Source organism: Saccostrea cucullata, unplaced genomic scaffold (assembly GCF_032062105.1).
Source record: "Saccostrea cucullata isolate Sc308-1 unplaced genomic scaffold, CSIRO_AGI_Scuc_v1 ctg526, whole genome shotgun sequence".
Lineage (NCBI taxonomy): Eukaryota > Metazoa > Mollusca > Bivalvia > Ostreida > Ostreidae > Saccostrea > Saccostrea cuccullata.
In genome coordinates, this window is record NW_026930599.1 from 169,965 (window position 1) to 184,582 (window position 14,618).

General features: G+C 32.1%; 1 protein-coding gene across 1 annotated transcript in view; it reads left to right on the forward strand.

Moving 5' to 3' along the window:
- Nucleotides 1-5,179: 5,179 nt before the first annotated feature.
- The window catches only part of LOC134229227 (zinc metalloproteinase dpy-31-like), a 38,638-nt gene continuing 29,199 nt past the window's right edge, over nt 5,180-14,618 (forward strand). Inside the window, exons 1-4 of the mRNA XM_062710932.1 lie at nt 5,180-6,291; nt 9,784-9,891; nt 10,011-10,215; nt 10,421-10,577. Of these exons, the coding sequence (XP_062566916.1) occupies nt 6,127-6,291; nt 9,784-9,891; nt 10,011-10,215; nt 10,421-10,577 (635 nt within the window). The 5' untranslated portion in view covers nt 5,180-6,126. The remainder of the gene's footprint in view (nt 6,292-9,783; nt 9,892-10,010; nt 10,216-10,420; nt 10,578-14,618) is intronic.

Sequence of the window (14,618 nt, forward strand, 5' to 3'; positions counted from 1 at the left end):
GGTCTTTTCACAAGGATTAAATGTGTGAAATGTTAATGCCCTAGTCTTCACTTTTAAAAAGTTATGGCCAAGGTTAAAGTTTTTTAAAAAGTAGGTCAAACTCCAAGGTCAATGCCTGAAGGTCAAAGTTCTTGTTATCCAATGAAAGGTCTTTTCACAAGGATTACACATGTGAAGTATGAAAGTCCAAACCTTTACCGTTTAAAAGTTATGGCCAATGATAAAGTTTTTTCATAAGTACAAAAATCTTCAAGGTTAAGGTCAAAAGGTCAAAGTTGTTGGTTACCAATGAAAGTCTTGCCACAATCGTTCAAAAGTTATTGCCAAAGTAAATGTTTAAAATTTTTGTGTAAAAGTGGGTCAAACTCTAAGGACAAGGTCAAAAGGTCAAATTTGGGGGTACCCAAAGAAAGATGCAGGTGTGAAATATGAGTCGTAACTCCACTAAATCAAAAGTTATGGATAAGGTTTAAGTTTTTGTGACATCAAAAGGTCAAATTTGGTGGTACCCAGAGAAAGGTCTTATTTCAAGGAATGCACATGTGAAATATGAAAGTCATAGCTCCACTAAATCAAAAGTTATGAGCAAGGTTAATGTTTTGTGACGGACGGACAGACAAACTGACTGACTGGCTGACGGACGGACAGACGAATGAGATTTAATGTCCCTTTGCTTTCGCGAAAGCGGGGGACCAAAATATAAACAATGCCAATGTGTCAAGCCCTCTCACAAGAAATACAAATGTGAAATATAAAACCCTAGAACCACCTATTCAAAGGTTATGATCAATGTTAACGTTTTTAAAGGTAGAATAAACTCCGGGGTCAAAGTCAAAGGGTCAAGTTTGTTGGTTTGTAAAGAAAGACCATGTTTTTAAGATTAAATATGGGAAGTATGAAAGCGCTGGCCCTTACCGTTCAAAAGTTAAGGTCAAGGTTAAAGTTTGTAATAAGTAAGTTAAACCGCAAGGTTAAAGGGTCAAAGTTAATGAAATCCAATGAAAGATCTTGTCACAAGGATTACAAATGTGAAGTATTAAAGCCCTAGCCTTTACCGTTCAAAAGTTATGGCCAAGATTAAAGTTTTTTCGTAATTTCGAAGATCTCCAATGTTAATCAAAAGGTCAAAATCAATGGTTTCAAATGAAAGGTCTTGCCACAAGAAATTAATATTTGAAATATGAAATTCCTAGTATCTACTTTTTAAAAATAAGGGCTAAAGTAAAAGTTTGGAATTTTTGTGTTAAAGTGGGTCAAACTTCAAGGTCAAGGTGAAAGGGTCAAGTTTCTTGATTTCAAATGAAAGGTCTTGTCACAAGAATTAAATATGTAAAGTATTAAAGAGCCATTCTCTGTAATGATTTGAAATTTTATATAGGAGATGTGAAACGCATAGTCTCAGAATTTCTCCAAACTCTCTATGATAAAAGTCATTGATACCCTAAACTGAAATCAGGCAAAAATTGGTTGCTATGTTTTATGCTTACCATGGCAACATGTCTTAAAATTCGAAAAATGGCATTTTTTAACATGTTTAGAGCCCCATAGTTAACATTTGCGGCAAAGCAAACAATTGGCAATGACTTTTTCCAAAAGTTGAAGGTCAGATGTCTCAAATGCATGATAAATATGTTTGGTAAATCAACTATTACATACGTTACTATGGTAACAAAGTATTCAAAAGTAAAAAAAATATTCATTGAATTTTATAAAGTCATACACGTAAAAATAAAAAGCAATTATAGATGAAATGTTACCAAATAATAGAAAAAAGAGCCTTGAAACTTATACCAAGAACAAACTTTGATATTTCATTTTGGTTGGCAATGGTTGCCAAGGTTTTTATTCCACAGAGAGCCTTCAAAGTAACACTCTGTATAATTAAACCTGATCCTATCTTTTTAAAAAAAGCACATTTCCTCATAACTAATGATCAAATTTATAAGATGTCGATCTGCTCCAAGTTTTCCCACTTGAAAAAATTCAGATTAGATTCTTTAAATAGAGCGTTGCTATAGAAATAAGCAGAAAATATATGCTTAAAAACCTGAAAAATATTTTCTTTCCTTGGATACGTACCCTTAAATGTAGATTCCCAAAACTTTTATGATTGATATTTATTATCAGCTAACTTGACTTTTAATTTTGACTATCATCCAATCTCTAAGTGGATGCAAGAAGTTGGCACACAGGGTTTAATATTGATATAAAGTTCACAAAATCGAACATTTTCCCTTCTTGGTAACCATAGCAATAGTGTTGTTTTATTCATCAAATTTTATTAATATATGATATTCAACTTCAGTTCTAACAGATAAGTACTATTCAAGCTGAGTCCTTTAATTTGTTTCTTGATTAAATGGCAATTTAATTCTTAATGCAGCGAAAAATAATTCACTTTTAAGTACTGGTACTTTGTTTCCATGGTAACACTGCAAAGTAGCAATTATACCCAATTTTTCTTATGGTTTTGGTGTTGCAGGGCCCTAAGGATGCATATTTACCAGTCTTGAATTTTCATGTTTTTCCTCAAGACAGTAGGATTAACCCAGGGTTAGTTACTGGTTTTGCATGGTTACACTGTTTTACCATGGCAACCATAAAAGTTATTTATAGAATAATATTGCTTATACTTATATACTTAAGGTCAAACATTTTCATTGTTTTTCTTAAGTCGTTGATTGAGTTTGAGCATGTAACACCTACCATTAGTGAATACGGAGTGTTTTTCAGCATATTTCAGCATTTTAAATGTATTCCAAAAGTACCCTTGGTTACCACTTACTTAGAGATATAATCTAAAAAGTTTCTTTACAGTATAAGTGACATCAAGGTGTCATGTTTTTGTGAGAATGGTTTATTTGCTTTTTCTTGTTTTTATTAAGCCACAGTCAAGATTTAAAGTGGCTGAAAATCTCGATTTTTCAAACTTTTCCGGCTGTTGCCATAGCAACCGAGACACATAGCAACGAAATTTTGTTTGGTATTTGTTTCTGGTGTCAAGTACTAAGCATGGGTGAAGTTTCATCAAAATCGGTGACCATGCGTGGCAACGAAGTTTAAGTGGTTACAGGGAATGGCTATTAAAGCTCTAATCCTAGCCCTTCAAAAATTATTATATAATTATATGGTCAATGTTGTATTTTAAAAGTAGGTCAAATTCCAAGGTCAAGGTGAAATGGTCAATTTTCTTGATATCCAACGAAACGTTTTCTCACAAGGATTAGACATTTGAAGAATGAAAGCCCTAGCTCTTACCGTTCAAAAGTTATGGCCAAGTTAAAGTTTTTTCATTAGTACGGAGATCTCCAAGGTCAAAGTTGTTGGTACTCAATGAAAGCTTTTGCCACAAAGAATAATTATATGAAGAATAAAAATCCTGGTCCCAAGAACAGACTTAGGTCAAAATTTTGATTTTTGATATCTAAAGTTTCATTCAATGTATTAGCTTAAAAATTTGCAATTGTCCAAAACTCTTCAATTCTAATATATGATGAAAATTTTATTTTATTATCAAAATTATTTGGAAAGTTATATCAATTTGAGATTTTGACTTAAGTCTGTTCTCATTTTATGGTCTTGGGGCCTGATATCTACTGTTCAAAAGATATGGCCAAAGTGTAAAATGTGAGTCAAACTCCAAGGTCAAAGGGTCAAATTTGGTGGTACCCAAAGAAAGGTCTTGTCACAAGAAATACACATATGAAATATGAAAGTCATAACTCCACTAAATCAAAAGTTATGGGCAAGGTTAAAGTTTTGCGGACAAACAGACAAACAGCCAGAGAGATAGACAGACAGACGGACGGACACGACAAAAAACTATATAACCCCAAAACTTCGTTACGGGGGCATAAAAAGTATTCTGAGAGTATTGCATTAGCAACACATGTCTCCTACGGGATCCCCTATTATCTTTAGCATGTCAATTCATGAAAAAGTGCTCCCAAAATGTGAATATTTCGATAATTGTTCATAGGGCAGACTGACAGACAGACTTTGTGACAGCTATACGGTCGGACGGACGGACGGGCGGACTCAGAGGAAACTTGTAGTCCCCTCCGGTTTTACCGATAGGAGACTAATAAAATTTGAACAAAGAGTTACATGGCCTTGCCTCCCTCCCCAATAATTTTGCCGATATTTAATGTACTATAGAAAACCTAGCTACTATACTATCGTGCTCCCTTAATAATAACGCCTGATTTTTTTCCCCTTCTTTTTTTGATAGTTGATAGTGCTCCAACAGAAAAAAACATGACCCCCCCCCCTCCCCAACTGAAACTGCTAAGAGTTATTATTAGATTTGAATTACAATGTACCTATAGAAATAATACTGCAGATCTGAAGCTCGCTAATCAGAAATATTGGGATGGACATCACCGATAGTTGGAAATGCGTAACGGGCATAAATTATCCCACGTTTCCAACAGCCATTAGTGTCCCTGGCATACCCAACAAAGTAGACAGTTATTCCTTATATTTACAATTAATTGTGAAATAAAATTGTATATATATATTTTAAAATGTCTAATATATTTAAAATGGAATTGATTAGAAAAGTAAATATTTTAAATGTCAGCCTAAGGTCGCAGCAAGTGTTTTTGTTTTCCTGTCGAAGATTTTGAATAAAGTCTGCTTCATGTAAATACAAAAACAGGTCCTCCAATGCAGAAAAAATGGTTCCTTATGTTTACCTGGAAATTCAAGTGTAGGTGTACATAATGTATTATTTATTTAACAATGTTTTAAGTGGTATATATATTTTTTTTAAAGTTTTTTTTTTTAGCAATTTTATAATAGGATAATTTTTAGCGATCTCTTTACATTTCTGATTGAAAAAAAGTTTTACATGAAAAAAAAATGATTTAAAATTTAAACAAGTATATATTTGAAATGAATTTTAGATTGTTAGATTAAGTTTGTAAAGTAATGTTGAGTATATAATCATATAATAAAATGTATTATTTATTTAACAATGTTTTAAGTGGGAATTACATATAATAAACGACACACGAAAAAAGTTTTACCAAATGATTTAAAATTTAAACAAGTATATCTAATGAATTTTAGTTTTAGATTCACAAATGTTGGTATATAACTCGACACACAGTTTCCTTTTAAGCTCACAAAATTAATGTTCACAGTCTTGTTCTTTTTGATCGACTGTACTCACATTTTGTCTTTAACCATACAACAGAGCTAGATTAAAATTAGATAGGGTTCCCATGTAAGCAATAAATAATAGTGGTAAATAAGCCTAACTTTTAGACTAACTGACTGCGTTATAGCCAGAGTAAAACATGTAATTATTACTAGTATATAACCACCTGGCCACCTGGTATGAAGTAAAAACAATTAAATACATTCGAAATGCATGTAGTCAAAAGATTTACATAAAAATGTACTAAATATGCACACTAACCACAATGACAAAATACTTGTAGAAGCTGGGCGATCAAGATATGTTAATTTTCTGGTACAACTTACACTCCGCCTAAATCAATCTACACGTGGTGATTCAAACATCTGTTCGTTATTTATGCAAATAAAGTCTACAGAAGTTTATTGCATCCTAAGCAATACGTTATCTTTAAAGTACACTTATACTATATTAGTTGTCTCTAAATGACAGCAAGTAACGGTAAGTTTTCTTTAATTTTGATAAGATTCATTCATCGATGTGCTCAGCGATCTAGAACCATTTTTTTAAACTGTCTCAAAATCAAAGATTCTTACTGGTTAGATTTCAGAAAGGGGTGGAGATTTTGTTAAAAAAGAACAAAACAAATTCAAATAACTATCAATGAAAATAGGTAATCAAATTCTTGCATTATGAGTCGATAATAAACAAAAGGTAAAAGTTGAAAGCCCGCGAACATGACTTCCGACTTGACTAACACTGGGAGGTAGATATAAGATAAAACCCACAACGGTTCTAAACACGGGGTGCCCTAAGCATCGACGACAGTGAACGGATTTTTAGACATTAACTTATGATATAAACATCATTTAACAAGTTCTTTATTTTCATTTAACCGTTTTCGCGATATATCCTTTTTGCACGCATTTGTTTTATCTAACCTTTACCTTAAGTGCGTATCTCGTTTTCCGACAACCCTAACCATGATTGGTTCGGCACGGCCTTTGCAGCATATCACACTTTGTATAATTTATTTTGGCCTTTTTATTTTTATTTCAATGCGACTTTGCAATGGAATGCCAGTGGATATTTCTGTGGAACGACTAAATGAGGGTGTTTTGCCCCAAGAATCCTCCGAAAGGACTGAGGTAAGTCCAATTTTCTTGACGTATTTCAATCTTGGGCTCGGTAGTACAAGCTTTGATTCTTTTCATATTTTTTTTTCTCATCTTGTTCCTTGGGGTATTGTAATTCTTTGTGCAATAAATGATGAGGCTAGGTCAGAAAAATGATTGTATGAATTATAGAAACATTACAATTATCTTACCGTATTTTATGGAAGAATAGAGATATTCCAAGAAAATTAACCAAAGTTCGAGCAACTCAACCGCTCGGTGGATTATATTGGCATGCTCAAATTAGGATTATCGTTTTAGCGTGCATATCATGGTGTAAAAATTAGGCTTAGCGACTATCGTTAATCAGGCCCCAAGACATGCGTCCTTGTCAAATTTTGACGCGGGGTTTAGTACGAAGATGTTCCTCACCAGTGTGGACATTGTTCGTGGACCGTTTATGGCGAAAAAAAGCTGGGGAATGGCGATTATATTTAACTGTATGTCTTTATGTGACCCCCAGAAGATGTCAAATCACTCAAAATACCAGATTTGCACAAAAGAAATTAATATTCCATTTTTTTTATCCCTTAAAATATATCATATCTGTCATATTGTACGAAAACATTAATTTTGATAGCTATTTGAAAACAGGTAACGCCTAAATAAACTCATTATAACGTAATTTGTATAACTACTCTTGGTTAGGTATAAATACACTTAGTATGACTTTTTTTGCATTACATCGTTATTGTGTGAAAATTAATGAGTGAATGTGGAGAATTTACAAAATGTGATTAATCTTAACATTAAACAAGCTGCTTTATGGTCTCTCTTCGTTTGTAAATCACATTAACTAGTCCAATTATTCACACATTCTTAAACAGCTGGTTATGGGAAGCTCTATTAATTTTGAAATCGCCTCTTTGCATTGAGTAAAAAAAAAGTCGGAAACCCTGGCTCATTTGTAAACAGGTCAAAAAAAAAATCAGAACCACTAAAACAAAGACCAAAAAGGCTTCTATAATCAAATAATGGAGTGAATTTATAGCTAAGCTTGCGAGCACGCAAACAAAAAGGATAATCAAATAGGAACCTGGCCAAAGAAAAGGATTACAATGTTTACAAGTTATTTACAAAAAGTAGATTGTGTAGCCTAAAACCTTAATTAAGAAATCATAAATCTTATTAAAATGAACCAAATTTAATTAATAAGAAAATCTAATTGCTTTTTAAAAATCTTCTTTCAAAAAATTTAGTTATATATCTTTAAACAAAAGTAAACAGGTCTTTACAAGAAGTCTTACAGTACCTAATTATTATTATTTTGGTTTTGTTTGTGATTTGTGTTTTTAACTATTTCACCTGATAATTAAGACATCAGCTGAACTGCTTCTGATCGACTTTTGTTTAATCAACTGTTCGTCTTTCTTTCTGTCTGTCCTTCGAAAAATTAGCACTTTCGACTCTAGAACCACTTGGCCAATTTCATCGATTCAACTCTGCACATTTTGTTTTTGGTTAAAGGGTATTCAAATGTTCTCAAGGCAATACTTAAAAAAATAATTATGAATTGAAGAAGTCTGTAGAAAAACAGGATGACGATGACTCAGGCGAGCCTTTAGGCCATTAAACCTATAGCTAACTTTTTATAATACATCGTTAATTATGTTTCCATTTACATTAATAAACAAATTTAATAGAAAAAAAAACAAGCTATAATAGATCTATCACAAACAGCTTACAAATGCTGTTTTTACTTTACACATAATCTGATAGTTAAAGCAACGGAAGTATCGCCTTGATTGATTACAATTGAATCATACATCTTCGCGTATTCCTCTCTTGCAATAAAATTTCGTGTCTTAATACATCATTTTGTAAAAAAAAAAATATAATAATTATTTAAGAGTGATGATGAAAACTGTGCATGATGCAGCATTAATCTGGTAAATATGAAATACCACGTGCACGGGAGTAAAGAAATCAAGTTGGATATTATCCGAACTGAGCTTAATATGCAACTGTTAAACTCAATAAGGAAGTCCTCTTACAAAAAAGAACCTTTTATACAAAAGGAAATAAAAAGTTTCCCTTCTGGCCTATGAAATGCCTTCTTCACAGAGTAAAAGGCTTTTATCTCTATCAGAAATAACGGGGAAAGAATATACATATACCATGGAGTACAATAATGAACATTGTCAAGGTGTGTTATGAATTTTTAAACGCGTTCTAAAGCAGAAAATTCATTTTGAAGACATTATAAGACATTAAACTGTAAAATGAATGCATATGGAATATGGAGTGGAATACATTTGAAATAAAATCCTTTATCATCAATTCTTAAGTCAAGGGGGTTTATTTTTAGTATTTGTAATACAAACGAATCATACATGGTAAAAAAATTTTAAAAATGCAAATTAAGGTATTGTATTGATGAAATTTAGAAAAATAATTAATTTCTCCAACAATCTAAATTAAATTCAATTTGATTTCTAATAGGTGTTCAAGTTTAGATTTTGGAGTATCCAAAAACTCATTAAGAGAGTTAATTGTGACGAGTACACATTCCATCATCCGTAGAATTGTTTTGTGATAGTACTTTGAAATTCATCGAAAAATATGAATCTAAAAGCAAAGAATAGATCCTTGTAAAAACAAGCAGAAATTACAAATTTCACAATTTTCATTCATTTATTTTCAACTCTTTTTAAATTTACAAGTATTGAATGTTCCTGATAGGGATGACATCAAAATGCCAGTATTTTTTCCTGCCCACCTAATAGAAAGAACTACGTATGTTAGGCGCGGCGACGCCTTGTGGTGTACCCGAGGGCTAGCAATCAGACTGTTGTATCAACAGAAGAATGTGTGAAAACTATCTATGACCCATTAACTAGTGATCGACTCTGATCTGGATAAGACTATCAAGTGTGTAATCGGATTTATCTCTCAAATATTTCAACAGATGATCAAATGTGAGAAATGTAAACTATTTAAAAATATATTTACTAGCTACAAAACCGAAAATATATTAAATTACAAAAAGAAGTACATGTAATATGTAAAAAATGTAGAAGTATTCAATGTACGCGTGTTTCAAATGAAGAGGAGAAAGATTGAATTCTCATTGAAAAAAAAATCAGTCTCTTCAAATGGAAACTTGTGAAGTACGACAAAGTTTGTGATTTCTGTCAGATAACAAATCAAACGTTTCCCCTCAAGCCATTCATTGAAATTCACATAGACAAATGTCGATATGTCTAACTTCTAAATATCATCTAAGTATTTGTTCTAGCAATAAAAAAAATATTTAAATAACGTTTCCTTTGAAATTTCAAAATTGAATATAATTTGTAGACACGCTTGAGCATGATTTCAATCAATGTTATTTACAAAATAATCATTTCACAGTTTTGAAAGTTGAACAGATGCATTCATACGAGTTGTTACTGACAAGTAAATCGTAAAAGCAACGGTTTGTTATTTAAAATATCTTGACTCACCTATACTTTTTCCTCTTAGGCTTTCGATCCACTGGACATCAATGATGGTCAATCCTTGGACGCCAAACTCAAAATTATGAGGCTCCTGTCCGAGCTGGAAAAGGAAATGGAAGAGAAGTTTCAAAGAGTATGCATCAGATATTTATTTTGTGAATACACATACATTAAAAAACATAGTGACGAAAAAATACATTGGAAATTACTTTAATGAACTTGTTTTCAACATTTGTTCACTTACAATTTAAGAGAAAGAATCATACAAAGGTTAACGCAACAGCTACACCTCCAAAAGCGGCTCCCTACATTTTTGAGGGGGATATTATTTTACAACCAGAACAAGCACTGGAAATTGTTGAATGGGGAAAACGTCGACAAAAGCGCAAGCTGCACGCCAAAAAGGTTTATTTGTGGAAACTTCCTATATGGTACACCTTTCATCCTAACGAGTATAGTGAGTAAATCTCTCCTTGCCAGTTTTAGTTCATTTATACCAAACAAATTTCTGTCAGTCTATAATTTTTCTATTTCGAAAAAAAATAACATTGCTTAGTTTCTTTGGTTTATCTGAAATAACAATTAAAAAATAAATTAGTTTAATGTATCCTGATTCTAATTTTTTAATCACTGTTTTATTTTTAAAAAAACTTTTTTTATAGATAAGATGGAAGAGAATAGTATTCTAGAATCTATTAACATCTTGGAGAAACTAACTTGTATCAAGTTTCAAAAGATAGAATATCATCTACTGCTTAACAACACCTTCCAGTTGGCCAATCAAAACAATGTCACTATAAACTTCACCAAAGACATGGGGTAAGCGGAAATTTGCTTTGATTTTAAGAAGTTTTAAACTGTAATTTTTAGGTATGTCCCCTATAAAAGTTTAGAATCAATTTTGGTTTTACCGTATTTCTCATTTAAGACCGAAGTTTCTAACACAGACTTTAAGGCGCATGTAGTCTTTCTCATTATTACCTTTTTTTAAGTTCGTTCGAAAGACTTTTATTTTTGCTAATTCCTAATGTGATTATTCATTCCTTATACATGTATCAACTTACAGGAAATCGCGATTTCTCAGCAACAAGGAAATACTCATTTTAAAGACTACTAGTATCTTTTTTTTCTCAAAAATTGCTGCTGATAGAAATGCGATATTGTTCAAAAATTATTTTTTCATATGTCACAACTTGTTTGCATTGCAGTATGGGAAAGAATAAAATCTGCTTGATTTGATATATATCAAGCTGCATTTTTTTTTAGGTACAAACCGGAGTAGTGGGGTATTGAGGGAATTTTGTTATTTTAATTAATTTAAATTATATATATACCATATTTAATTTATAAATTGCACACAAACAAAGGAATCAGGATTAACTGGTCATGATTTGTTGTAATGGAAGGCTATTTAGAAGAAAATTCTACAAATCTTTCCACAGTCGTTTGTTTAATTTTATATTTTGGAACTTTGAAATTAATCTAGAGCTGATCATAAGATTTTCCTCCTAAAAATCAGTTATTCAAGATACCACAAGTAATTAAAAATCTCAATAAAGCGCTTAAAGATTGTACACATTATGCTTCTTGGGTGCAAGGCTCTGGATTAGGTTGCCATTTATTGATAATGTGTTAAACCTTTGAAAAATAATGTTCTTAAGTACTCATGGACACAAACGCGTCAAACTATAATTATCATAATTATAATCCGTACTTAACCTTTTTCTGACAATGTAAAATTCATGCCATAATATAGACATTATAATCATAAATATTTCGGTCTATGATTCAAGCAATATCTTGGAATTAAGTTGGTCATATATTGAAAATTCATTACTATTGAAAAATCTTTTCTTTGCCCCTAAATATTTAGCAGGCAGTCCAAAGACATGCTTGTTAAGGTATTCTCGTTCTCTGCCAGAGAGGATCCACTTGTTTTCCCTATAAAATATGATTTACTTTACAGATGAGGTTTGAAGAATTATTGTGGGTAAAAACGCGTAACTTTAAGAATTCAGAGACATTTTGTGAGCATTTTCAATAAGCCAGTGCCTGATTTTCAGAACCTGAGGATCGGATTACCTTAAATGAATTGGTGGGGTTTTTTTTTCTTCGTTCAAAATCGGATATGTCACATCTACATAATGATATTTGTTTTTGCCTGCTTTAAAAAAACAAGCTCAGTCGTTTAGCAGGAGAACTACGGAACATTTATTGAATTTAAGAATTTAAGTGTAATTCTGGTCGAAAAATTACGAAATGATGTTTAATAAAGATGAAAAGCAAAGTATGGGCCTCTTCCCTAAAAACAAAAAATGTACTTTTTGAAACTCATTTGCAAGTGTTACAAGAAAGCTATGATTATCGTCCACATGTATTTAGTCTTCCGCCTTGCGCAGTGGTTAGAGCCTCTGCTGTAGAGCCGCGAGGTAACGAGCTGATCCTCACTCGCGGGTTAGAATCCTCTGCTCGACTTGGCGAATGGTTCCTTCGACTGAGATCATGTTGGCACGAAAAAGATCCCTCGCTGCGCAGTGGCCCTGAGTGCCGAGTGTAGGTATATATTTGCAGTCACCAGTGTACTGTCAAGGTGTCTCCATATGAGTGAAAATTCTCCAGAGAGACGTTTAACAACAAATGAGCAAAACAGTTGCTGGTGAAAAGGACACAGAAGAGTGCAAATATTGGAAAAGTTGCAGATCTTCGCTTAATCTACTTGTTTTTTTTTCCCAAGAGTGCTGTCTGACATTTTGTGTCTTTGTCTTTCCTGATATACTTTATTTTATCAAATAAAATATACAACAAGACTATCTTAGTCATGTTGTATATTTTATTTGATAAGATAAAGTATATCAGGAAAGACATCTTCATAACGCGCTACAAAACGATGTAGAATCTCTTCAACAGGGGAAGATAATATTTCAGAAATTGGAGAAATTAAGTACGTCCTTAGAATCAAAATGGTTAAATTATTGGGGATTAAATGAAGGACATAGATAAAAGTGTAGTAAATGCAGTAAGTTTGGCTAAATTTAATCAGCAGTTCTAAAAACATAATCACTCTTGAATTTTAAGAACATCAAGGCTAAATGCTTAAAGGTGCCTGGACACAGATTTGAAAATTATAATATTTTCTTCAATTATCAGTTTTTCATATCATGACTTATATGTAGCTGTAGTATTTCACATGGAAATATAATTTTAAGAAAACCTATTTTATCTGGAAATTAGTGTAACTCTGAATTTCGGGACGGGCTTCAACGACTCATCTTTTGCACTCTTATGAAATAATCTTTACCCTTAATACTTATTAAAAGAAGAAATTGTCCGAAAGAGAAATAAATTAACTTTTATTTCCGTTAGAGAGTCATAGAAACAAACGAAAACTTTGTTTTTCCGTTGACAAATATCAAGATCTCTTAAAGGTACTTGGACACAGATTTGAAGTTAATTTTTTCTGTATAATATCATGAATTATATATTTTAAAAGCATTTCACACAAAAATTAATTAAAAATCTTTTTTTCATTTCAAAGTTATTAAAACTTCAAATTTTATGGCGGGTTTGATTGACACATCCTTGCACCTTCACAAATTTTAACTTTATTCTTAATCCTTCGGTAAAGTGGCAGTCTTTTTGTTTATTAATGAGAAATATTAAAACTTTAATCCAGAAAAATAATTTTTTTTCAGAGTAGAAATGTTACAAAGCAAAATTCCTTCACAAGTATTGTCATTCCGAACGAAATCTTGTGTGCAAATCGATCACACTCGTGTTATGTACACAGTTTTTGTAAACAGGGCAGGAGCTCTGTTATTGTTGATTGTTTACGATTCACCGGGTGCGTTCAGCCGTCAAAGTCTGCTCACCACAACTGCACGGGCTGAGAATATATTGTGTGTTTGTTTTGCTTTCGAACATGTCTACTCTGATTTTTCTGGATTATAGTATTAATATTTTTCATTTATACACAACAAGATTGCCACTTTCCCTAAGTATTAAGAGTTAACTTAAAATTTGTGAAAGTGCAAGGATGTGTCAATCAAACCCGCCCAAAAATTTAAAGTTTTAATAACTTTTAAAATAAATAAGATTTTTAATTAATTTTTGTGTGAAATGCTATTAAAATATATAAGTCGTAATATTATACAGAAAAAATTACCCCCAAATCTGTGTCCAAGTACCTTTAACCCTAAATCTTTCGAGAACAAAATTCACTTTTTGAAACTGCGACATTAACTCCTAGGACGGAAGTGTTTTTTAATCCAAAATTGTCATGCATGTAGTTTCTTTTAACTTATCTGATAAAAAATCAAAATCTTTCCAGTCACCCTTAGATTAGCAAGAAAATCAATTACTGTAAGGTTTTCCTTTGAAGATGGAAGACATTAACAGAATCATAAAGTGTGCGATTCATTTTTAAGATTCATTTTTCGATGAACAAAATCATTTATTTAGTCAATCGTATAACAAATATGATGTTCAATAAATGTGTTGAATAAAATTTCTTTTATAATCCCCTGGCAACGGATTTGGAGGGGATATAGTAATGAATTAGTGTTTGTGTTTGTATGTGTGTGTGAGAGAGAGAAAGGGGGGTTGTGTGGGTGTGGGTATGCTTGTTTGTTATATCCTATGCGAAAATGAAGTGACGCAGTTTGTATCGGGATCAATGTTTGCCTTGATCTATAGATATGTTCTTTGCTCATCATCTCAATCAAAGATATGTAGAAGGAGTTTCGACGAACAAAATGTTAGGCACGGCAGTACGTGCGAAAGCACGTGTCAAATAGCACAGCAGTGTGTGCGGAAGTGACATATATTACTTTTAAATACAAACATGTAATTAATAGATTAGGC